At 58.1% G+C, this 9,204-nt stretch overlaps 1 protein-coding gene across 1 annotated transcript; it reads right to left on the minus strand.

The window, feature by feature from the left end:
• Positions 1 to 4,435: 4,435 nt before the first annotated feature.
• FOXD2 (forkhead box D2) lies at positions 4,436 to 6,489 on the minus strand. The gene has a single exon (XM_047084637.1). It carries the CDS (start codon positions 6,198 to 6,200, stop codon positions 4,698 to 4,700), a length of 1,503 nt encoding a protein of 500 aa, XP_046940593.1. The 5' UTR covers positions 6,201 to 6,489; the 3' UTR covers positions 4,436 to 4,697.
• Positions 6,490 to 9,204: the final 2,715 nt, after the last annotated feature.

The raw sequence follows: 9,204 nt of genomic DNA on the forward strand, positions 1-9,204 counted from the left end.
TCGAAATCCTACGAGGCACGCTCCACACTCAAAATCTTTTCTCCTTTTCTCTTGCAGGGTCCCTCGTTTAAACAGCATCGGCGCCTTTATTCGCCTGACCCTATGCGAAGGAAAACCCGCCTGATCGGTCATTGTCTGGTCCGCGACCGCCCCCACCCCCGCCCCAATCAGTGTCACAAAAACGCCCCTTTCAACGGATTCCAAACCCTCTTCACCCGGGCTCACCGAGCCTTCAACTTCATTAAGTGCGCGCTACGGCGGCTCTGGAGGAGGCGAAGTTTAAATAAACCCGAGCGGAGAGGGAGGAGGGGTGGGCCTGGGGAGGGTTGCTAGTTGAAGGGGAGAGAGAGAAGTGTTTTTGAAAAGGGGAAAAAAGTCATCAGGGGAAAAGCGCTTTGTAACCACGAAGACGCGCCCGCTGTGGCGAGAACAAATTGGATATGGAGGGGAAGTGTCCGCCCCCACCTCAACTCCCGCTCCTGGGTGGTCCGGGGAGCCCCAGGAGAAAAGAAAGATGGGGAGGAATCGGCGGTGAAAAGAATTAACCACTTTAATTGGGCTGCAAGAGAGAAGTGGGGAGAGGTTCACCGATGTGCCTCGATCACCCAAACCTAATGCCCTTCAATAAATTAAAATAAAATGCCTGCCCCTGGTCGTGGCTGAAAGACGTATGTCAAAGTTTGAGAATCAAGGCTGTTCTCAGCCATAGAAAGTAAACCTGCAAGATGGGGTAAATTCTGTCCGGAAAGACCCCTCCCCCTCCTTGTGGCCTCGGGCCTCCCGGCGCCGGATGAAAAGGAATGAAATTGAACGAAATTGAACGAAATGAAGTGAAATTGACCAGTGAAATTCGCCAATTTTCTTCCCCTTTAAACTGCCCGCTCTCAACAGCACTCTCTGAACCCCAGGCCGATTTCTTAGCATTTTTTTTTTCTCACCTCGAGAGATGAAGGTGTGCCCTGGATATTTTCTTATTGTCACCGATTGTTGGGGCCTGCGGGGGTAGAAGCTCAGTTGTCTCTACCAGGACTGGGAGGGAACCCACAGAAGCTGCTCCAAATGGGATGGCCTATTTTCTCCTCCCAGGAGGCTGATCCCTAAGTAAGCCACCTTACACAGAACACGCACCCTTTGCACCCACGGGGTGGGAAGGAGCCATTTACAGAATCCCTCTGGTCTGTGGATTGGGAGGAACAAGACAGAGGGCTCTACCTTACAAATCTGCAATTCCCTCATCCTTCTTCCTGCTCTTCCCTACAGTCCAGGTCTCAGGTGGGTCCTTGCCAGTTCCTCATTTACAGGTTCTGGGCCCACACAACCCAAAGGACTCTCAAATTCTAAACACCCTCCCATCTCCCCTGCCTTCAGTAGTACAGGTCTCTCAGCAATTCTTTTTTTGGTCTTTTTCAAGGCTAGTTGGGCATCTGTGGCTTCTTTCTGCCCACCCCACCCCCCAGCCATAATCTGAGCCAGATCTGGCCTTCTTGGCCCATGGTGAAACTAGGATCTGAACCATGGGTCTGTGGCCTCAAGTCTCTTAGAAGCCCCTGGAAGGGTGCATCTCACTCTTCCCAATGCTCTTATTTCTATCTTTTCCTGCTACGGACCCTCTGACACACATATAGATAGATACAAGCAACATGCTCAGATGAATTCACACACACACACACACACACACACACACACACACACACACATTTTCACAATCACACACTGAGGAGTCCAGAAGGATCTGCTGCTTCTCCTGGAAGTAACAGCTGAAGCAGTTATCTATCTATCCACCTTCTGGCTGACTTAATTTTTTCTCTTCTAAAGAGGAAAAAACCAACTGATAAATCTTTTACCTGCAGCTCCAACCTAATACCTGGGAGTGACATACTCATGGTAAATGAGACCATGTACGCTACAAAATGTTTTATCGAGGGGCAAACACACACATGGTCATGTCCAACCGTTCTCAAAAGAAATGAAATCAAACTCCGCAACCGAAGCCAACCAAGCAGCCAGCCAGAGCCATTATCCCCGTATCAGCAGGCATTTCGCTCTTTTGACCGCTGACTCTAACCTTACTTCTTGTGGGCTGTTTGATAAAACCCTGGGAAGGTGGCCCACCGCATTCTACCTCCCTACCCTCCCGCAGTGTCTCCACGAGATGGAGGAGAAGGCACCTCACCTCTGGCAAAGGGGCTGCATTTACTCCACGTGCCTCCAACCTTGTCTCTCTTCCACTGGGGAATGGGCTGAGAGACTTCGGAGCCTCTCCTCAAACAGGAGACCAAAGCTCCTCAGCCCTGGTGTGTTCTTCCTACCCTGATCCTGGTTCTGACCCTCCTTCTACAGAGCACTCTGTCCTCTACCTCCTCCTTTCCTACTGTTGCTGATGCCTGAGAATCTGGCTCAAGAGGTCTGTGGGGCTTCTCCCTGCTTGACCCTCTCAAGTTCTCTACAACTGGTTCCCTGACCCTGTCTTCCTCCTTCAGTGTGTCACCCACCGTCACCCAACACTCGCCCTCAGCGTGCATCTATTTGCTGTGAAGGCAGCACTGCCTCTTTCTGCACCTCCGTATTTCTCCTTCTCTATTTCCCCGGTTGAATGTACAGAGAAAGAGCTAACTAACCATCTTTGTTTCCCCCCAAAGCATCACCTCTCGCCTAACATGCTTGCGAGTCCAGCCACCTGGAGTCCCAGGCACAGGCAGCAAGCTGGGAAGCTCAATGGGCTTATGGAAGACTCAGCCAGCCTGATGGTTTTGCAGTAGGTTCTGGCTCTGAGCAAGACTCAGGGGTTCAGGAGGTTTGCTTTAACAGAGTAGGAGGACCGCACTAACTCTCCCCTTTGGCTCATAGTGTGCACTTCTAACTCCTGCAGGCTGGAGGAGAGAGGGGTTCCACAGTCCCCAGTGCAAGCTTTTCACTCTGACCAGTCCACGGTGGTGAGGGGGAGGGGTATCCAAGGAACGATCTACAGCGGCTAAAGAGAAATCTCTCTCCTCTCAGGGACTCAGAAAAAGACTGTGACAGAGAATCACAAACAGACACACATTCATGAACTTGCAGAGGAATAAAAAACACAGCTATCCTAAAATACAACTCACCTCCCCCTCCCAAAGAAGGGCAAAAAGCAGGGATATGTGATGGCCCTCAGAGACACAAACAGGAATCACAAGCTCCACGAAAGCCTCCACACACAGAGGCGTACAGAATATGCATCAAGACACATTCACTGAAACTGTACTTCATGGGTATAATGGCCATGAGCACTGGGCACCCAAATAAGCCCAGGCCACACTAAAGTCTAAACGAGAAGATGAGAGTTCCCAGGTGCATTTGAAACAAAACCTCTCTGCAGAACCCCAGGCGGATATTTAGGACCAGAGTGAAAATGAAAGTGCTAGAGGGGTCACAGGCTTCCCAGAATCCTGGCCCCATTGACAGCCAAAGGCCAAGGCCACGATATCCCCTGTACCCGATAAGCCCCAGCCCTCATTTACCTGTCTGGGCTGCCCAGGGCCCTTCCTCACTCCCTCTCTGCCCCAGAGCTAGGGGTCTGGGAGAGCCCCAACTGGCAAAGGGGAGTGCAGGCAAGCAGACAGAGCTGGTGACTGCTGAGTTCACATACCTTTATTCAACTGACACCAATGGGGAATGGGAGGGGGGGAAGACAGATTTTTCTTTTCTTCCACACAAACCATCAGACGATTTCAGAGTCTCCCCGCAGTGGAGAAGTCTAAATCAATGCACACCCAGTGGACAGAGAACGCAGATAGCAGCCCGCTGTACAGATATTTACACATAATTACAGGACCCCCTGCCACAGGATGTGCCCTTGCCCACCCCACCCCCACCTCTCCAGTCCTTGACCCAGACCCTCCTCTCCCACCCCAACCTCATTGCCTTAGCTACAATAAATATCCCAGGGCCTGGGACAGAGCAGAATGCTGTGAGGGCTGCCGGCCCTGGATGGCTGGACCCAGCCGGCCATGGGAAAGGGGAAAAGTTCCTTCAAAAGCACCCCCAACACAAAAGAGGGAGGATGTTCCTCAGCGCAGTGGGATCCAGAGCTTCTGCAGGGATTGTGGAGACCCCTCACTTAACCTCTCCGTTCAACTTTGCCTGTGTAGACACTGCTTTAGGCTTCAGAGAAAATGAACTTCCTTGGAAAACAGCAAGAAAAAAAAAGTTGAAATTTTCTTTTAAGCACAAAGCGAATAATAAGTGTCTTTAAATTATAATATTGGACAAGCAGGGCCTCAAAGTTGGGGAAGAAGTAAGGGAGAGGCAGAAACGGAGACCTCTCTGTGCGCAGTTGGTGTTTCTGGCGGAATCCGCAGGGCCTGGGCAGACATCCCTCCGGGAAAGCATTCCTCCGGGGCCTCTGAGAGGCGCAGAGGCTGGGAAAAAGTGAAGGCTCCCCCCCCACCCCCCGCCGCCCCCTTAACTGCTCAAATTGGAATGGGAGCATGAATTGCGACTTCATCGCGTAGACCTGGGCCTCTCCCTGAGCGATGGAGCCCGCTTCGTCCCAACTATCGGCAAGATTCTGAGCATGGAGCCTGTTCCTGAAGTGCCAAGTCACGCGCGCCGACTCAAGGTCTGGAGACTCTTCATAAATAGACTCCCTGAGTTCCGCTGGGACCGCAGGAGCTCCCGGGAGAGGCTGAGGAGTGCGGGCCTAACTGGCCCTGAGCTCGACGTGGTCAGAAGTGGCAGCCACTGAGGCCGGCGACTTTGCTGGCAAACGGGGGCCCTGAGGACAGGAGCGCGTCCCCGGGATGCGAGAGGCGGATGTGGCCGGCCACGGGAGCTAGGGCTGGGGCAGTCAGCATGGCCAAGACCTGGGCTTGACCCCCAGGACCCGCCGCCGCCGCGAATGGCGATCCCGGGGAGCCCTCGCCTCCGCCCGGGGGTGCTGCCCCGCCGCCACCGTGGCCCATGATGTGGTCTATAGAGAAGGAAGGCCTCTGGCCGGCCGCGGCGCCCCCGCCGCCCGCACCACCACCCGCGTCCGTCTTGAGGCCCTGGCGCAGGAGGGCGGTGGACAGACCGGCCGCGGTGCCGGCTGCGGGAGGGCTCAGCGACGCAGGGTAGAAGGCTTTGGCACAGCCCAGCTCCGCGCCAAGGAAGGCGGGCAGGCCTGCGGGGCCAGGGCCCGACCCTGTGCCCGGGGCAGGCGCAGGGGCCGGAGCCGAGGCTGCGCCCGCGAACACCGAGGCCGTCGGAGGTCCGGGTGGAGGAGCAGCGGCGCGGCCCGGGGGTACCGACAGCTGACAGGGCGCGGCGGCGGCGGCGGCGGCGGCGAAAGCGAAGGCGTGCGGGTGTGGGTGCGGGTGCGGGGCCGGGCCCGGCGGGGGTGCGCCATAGGCCGGGAGCGCCAAGCCGTAGCCGTAGCCGTAGGCGCCGTAAGCGGCAAAGCCCGGCAGGAAGGCGCCGGGGTCCCCTGCCGCCGCAGCCCCGCCACGCAACAGCAGCTCCGGATGAGGGTGCGTGTGTGGATGCGGCGGCGGTAGCGGCTGCCGCTTGAAGCGTTTGCGGCGCCGCAGGAAGCTACCGTTGTCGAACATGTCGGCCGACTCTGGGTCCAGCGTCCAGTAGTTGCCTTTGCCCGGGTTGCCCGGCTCGCGGGGAATCTTGACGAAGCAGTCGTTGAGCGAGAGGTTGTGGCGGATGCTGTTCTGCCAAGCGGGGAACTTCTCCCGATAGTAGGGGAAGCGGCCGCTGATGAACTCGCAGATCTCGCTCAGCGTCAGGCGCTTCTTGGGGCTCTGCAGGATGGCCATGGTGATGAGCGCGATGTACGAATAGGGCGGCTTCACCAGCGGGCTCCGCGTCGCCGCGCCCCCCGACGGCGGTCCCGGCCCGGGCCCCGCCGCGCCCCGGGCCGCCGCCGCGCCTGGCCCGGGGCTTCCCGCTGCGGCGGCCGCCGCCCCCCGGGACGCTAAGGCTCGTGGCTCGCCGTCCGAGCAGCCGCCGGACTCCTCTTCGTCCTCTGCTGCGTCCGCCTCGGCTTCCTCCGGGGGAGGCTCGGAGCCGTGGGGGAGCACGTCCCGGGGGGCGCGGGGCCCGGAGCGGGCAGGGAGCTCCCCCCCACCGCTGCCGCCGCCGCCGCCGCCCACCACGTCTATGTCTGCGTCGGCCTCGGACAGAGCGGCCGGGGAGCTCTCGGAGGACATGATCTCGCAGCAGCAGCTGCCCAGGGTCATGGTGCCGCCGCCGCCACCGCCGTTCTCCCGGCTCCGCTCCGGCCGCGGCTCGGGCTCCGCCGCGCTGCCTCTGGGGCGAGTGTGTTTTGCGCGCGGGCGGGGAGGGGGCGGGGGACTGAGGCGGGTAGGGAGGGGTGTCCCCAGCTCCGCAGCGCCCCCTCGTGGCCCAACTAGCCGCTCTCACCTCTCGGTGAGCACCCGACTGGCTGCTCCCTCCTCTGCCCCGGGAGCCCCAGCAGGGCGCCTGCACCCGGGGCGCGGGCGGAAGAAGCTGAGGCTTCCCCTGACCCCGGCCGGTCTCGGCCCCCGGTCCCTCCCGGGATGGGGGGTAGGGGGATTAGTCCCTCCCGCCTCGCGGCTGCCTAAGGCGGAAGAGCGCGAGCCCGGGGCGGAGCTCCCCGAGCGGGGTGGGGCGGGACGGGAGGGGGCGGGCGGAGTGCCTCGGCGGAGGGGTCCGGCGGGAACCAACAGCCGCCGCGGCGGGAGCTGGCTCCGGTGGCCGGAGGCGGGTCTTTCCTTTCCCGCAGATCCCGCAAACGCTCCGCTCCCTGGAGCCGCTGCCTTCAGTGCGTTCAGACCCTGGATGTTAAGGTTCACGAGGGCGCCAGCTGGCGCCGGGAGAAGTAGCGACGCCCCCACCTATCATCTTCCCAAGGCAGCGCCTGGGGGCCACCAAGACCGAAGCGCAGTTGGAGCGCGAGCGCGAGCCGGAGAAGCGCGGACGCAAGCTGCCAGCGCGGGGCCCGCCGGAGCCCGAGCGGCTTCCGGCCCAAAGGGAGACGCACTTGAGTGATCGCGAGGAGCAAACTTGGCGCTCTCGGCCCCGGGCCCCGGAGAGGTGAGAGATTCCGGCTGCGCTCCTCTCCTCCCTTCCAAGGCCGAGACCCCGCCACACATCCTCTTGCGGCGCCACGGGACTCCAGACGCGGGAGTGTGTGCGGGAAGACCCGGGAGCGCGTCGCCCGCCTGTCGGGCTTTCCCCGAAGCTTCTCTGCGGCGCTCTGGCCGCATTCCGGGAGCCCGGACCGAGCCATCGCTCTGAGTTTGCCTGTACTCCGCCCTTTTTCGTCTTTGTATCCGTTTGTCTTGGGCTCAGTGACTCTGTGTCTCTCGCCTTCAGTGAATCTCTGCCTCCGTTTCCAGTGGAAACCCTGCGTTTGTCTGGGTGTCTCTGGGGGTCGAGAATCCCTCGTTCAATTTCCCCCACCCCCCAGTCGCACTGCAGGGCTGCCCCCCCCTTTCTGGCCGGCCCCGGACCCTTAGGCTCTACGGACCAGCAGCAGGACCCCCACAGAGACCTTCCTCAATGAACCCTGACCTCAGCCCTGGGCCAGCGTTGCCTCATCTCTCAGGATCCTGTGCACACAAGGTTGGTCCTGTGCTCTTCTTCTCACCAGCCGGGTTTCTGCCCATCCCATTAAGTCTCTTTCTCCCCTGACCAGGAACCCAGCAACCAGTATCTCCAGCTCAGACTGGGCCCGTCTCAACCCGGGAGGGGGGGTGAGACAGAGGTGAGGGCACTGGTTGTGGGCAAGAACTGAGCTGATGGACGGGCTGCTGCCCCGCCAGCGCCGCGCAGTGGTCAAAGCTCCGGCATGCGAGGCCTGAGACCCAGCACCCTCAGCCTTTACAAGGCTGTATGACAATCAGCAAGCTGCTTCCCCTACCCAGCCTCAGTTTTCTCCTTTGCCTAGTAGTTCAGAGCAGGGACTCTGAAATTAGGCTGCTGGGATTCTGGTCCTGGCTTTATTATTTCCCAGCTCTGTCACCTTGGGTAAATTTCTTAAACTCTTTGTGTTCTATTTCTTCCTCTATAAAAGTGAGATTTTTTTTTAATTTTTTTTCAACGTTTTTTTATTTATTTTTGGGACAGAGAGAGACAGAGCATGAACGGGGGAGGGGCAGAGAGAGAGGGAGACACAGAATCGGAAACAGGCTCCAGGCTCCGAGCCATCAGCCCAGAGCCTGACGCGGGGCTCGAACTCACGGACCGCGAGATCGTGACCTGGCTGAAGTCGGAGCCTAACCGACTGCGCCACCCAGGCGCCCCATATAAAAGTGAGATTTAAAAGCACCTACCTCATGCTAATACCTAAAAGTAGCTATATCACTCTAGGCTACTTAGGAAGAGGGTATTGCGAGCACTTTGCAGACTCTTGGGGAGAGAGAAAGAAGGTGGGGGTGGGGTAGCCTCCCATCCTGATCCCAAGCTCTGGTCTAGCCTTCGACTGGGTTACCTCTGCTGGGATAACTGAGTTATCTAACCCTCTCAGGTCACTGCTGAAGTAGGTCCCCTGAAGATAGGTGCTGGGAGAAGGGTGGGGGCTGCAGCTTCTGCAGGCTGTATCTCAGCAGGGTTGATGTGAGAGTGAATACATTCTCTCTTTTATCTAAGTCTCCAGTCTATGGAATAATCTGGTGTAAATGTAACTCTCCCATTCCACGGATGTGGCAACAGAGGCCCAGAAGGAGGAAGGGACTCACCTAGGCTCCTACAAGATAGAGCAGGGCTGGGTGCTTGTCACTTAATCTTCATGATAGAGGTCTCCATCCTCCCGTGTCATCTGGCTAAGAGCAGAGGAGAGTGCAAGCAGGTCTGGCTGCTCTTATCCTGGGAGAGAAAGTCCTCGGATCCCCTCACAACCACACACCTCAGACCAAGGGGATCCACCTAGCGTGATGGGTGTACATAAACAGACTGTCTTTGGAGAGAAGAGAAGAGGGCCAGTCCTCAAACCATGGACAAGAAATTGGGCAGGGACTAGAGGCCTTGAGGGATTGGAATTTTCTAGGAGATAAGGCCCTCTAGGGGGGAAAAAAAGGGAAAAAAAAAGATGAAGGGGCTTTGGAAAGAAATTTTTTGCATCAGCCTAAATAAGCTCACATACCTAGGTTGCTAGAGTTAGCAGATTTATTTTATCTGGCAACCTACACATACCCTAAGCTTGCTTATTACTTCATGGAGACTCTCCCACACTCACAGACACCCCACACTGTGTACCAC

This window comes from Lynx rufus, unplaced genomic scaffold (assembly GCF_022079265.1).
Source record: "Lynx rufus isolate CCGP_SWC_20201006 ecotype Redwood Valley unplaced genomic scaffold, mLynRuf1.p SCAF_2, whole genome shotgun sequence".
Taxonomy (NCBI): Eukaryota; Metazoa; Chordata; class Mammalia; order Carnivora; family Felidae; genus Lynx; species Lynx rufus.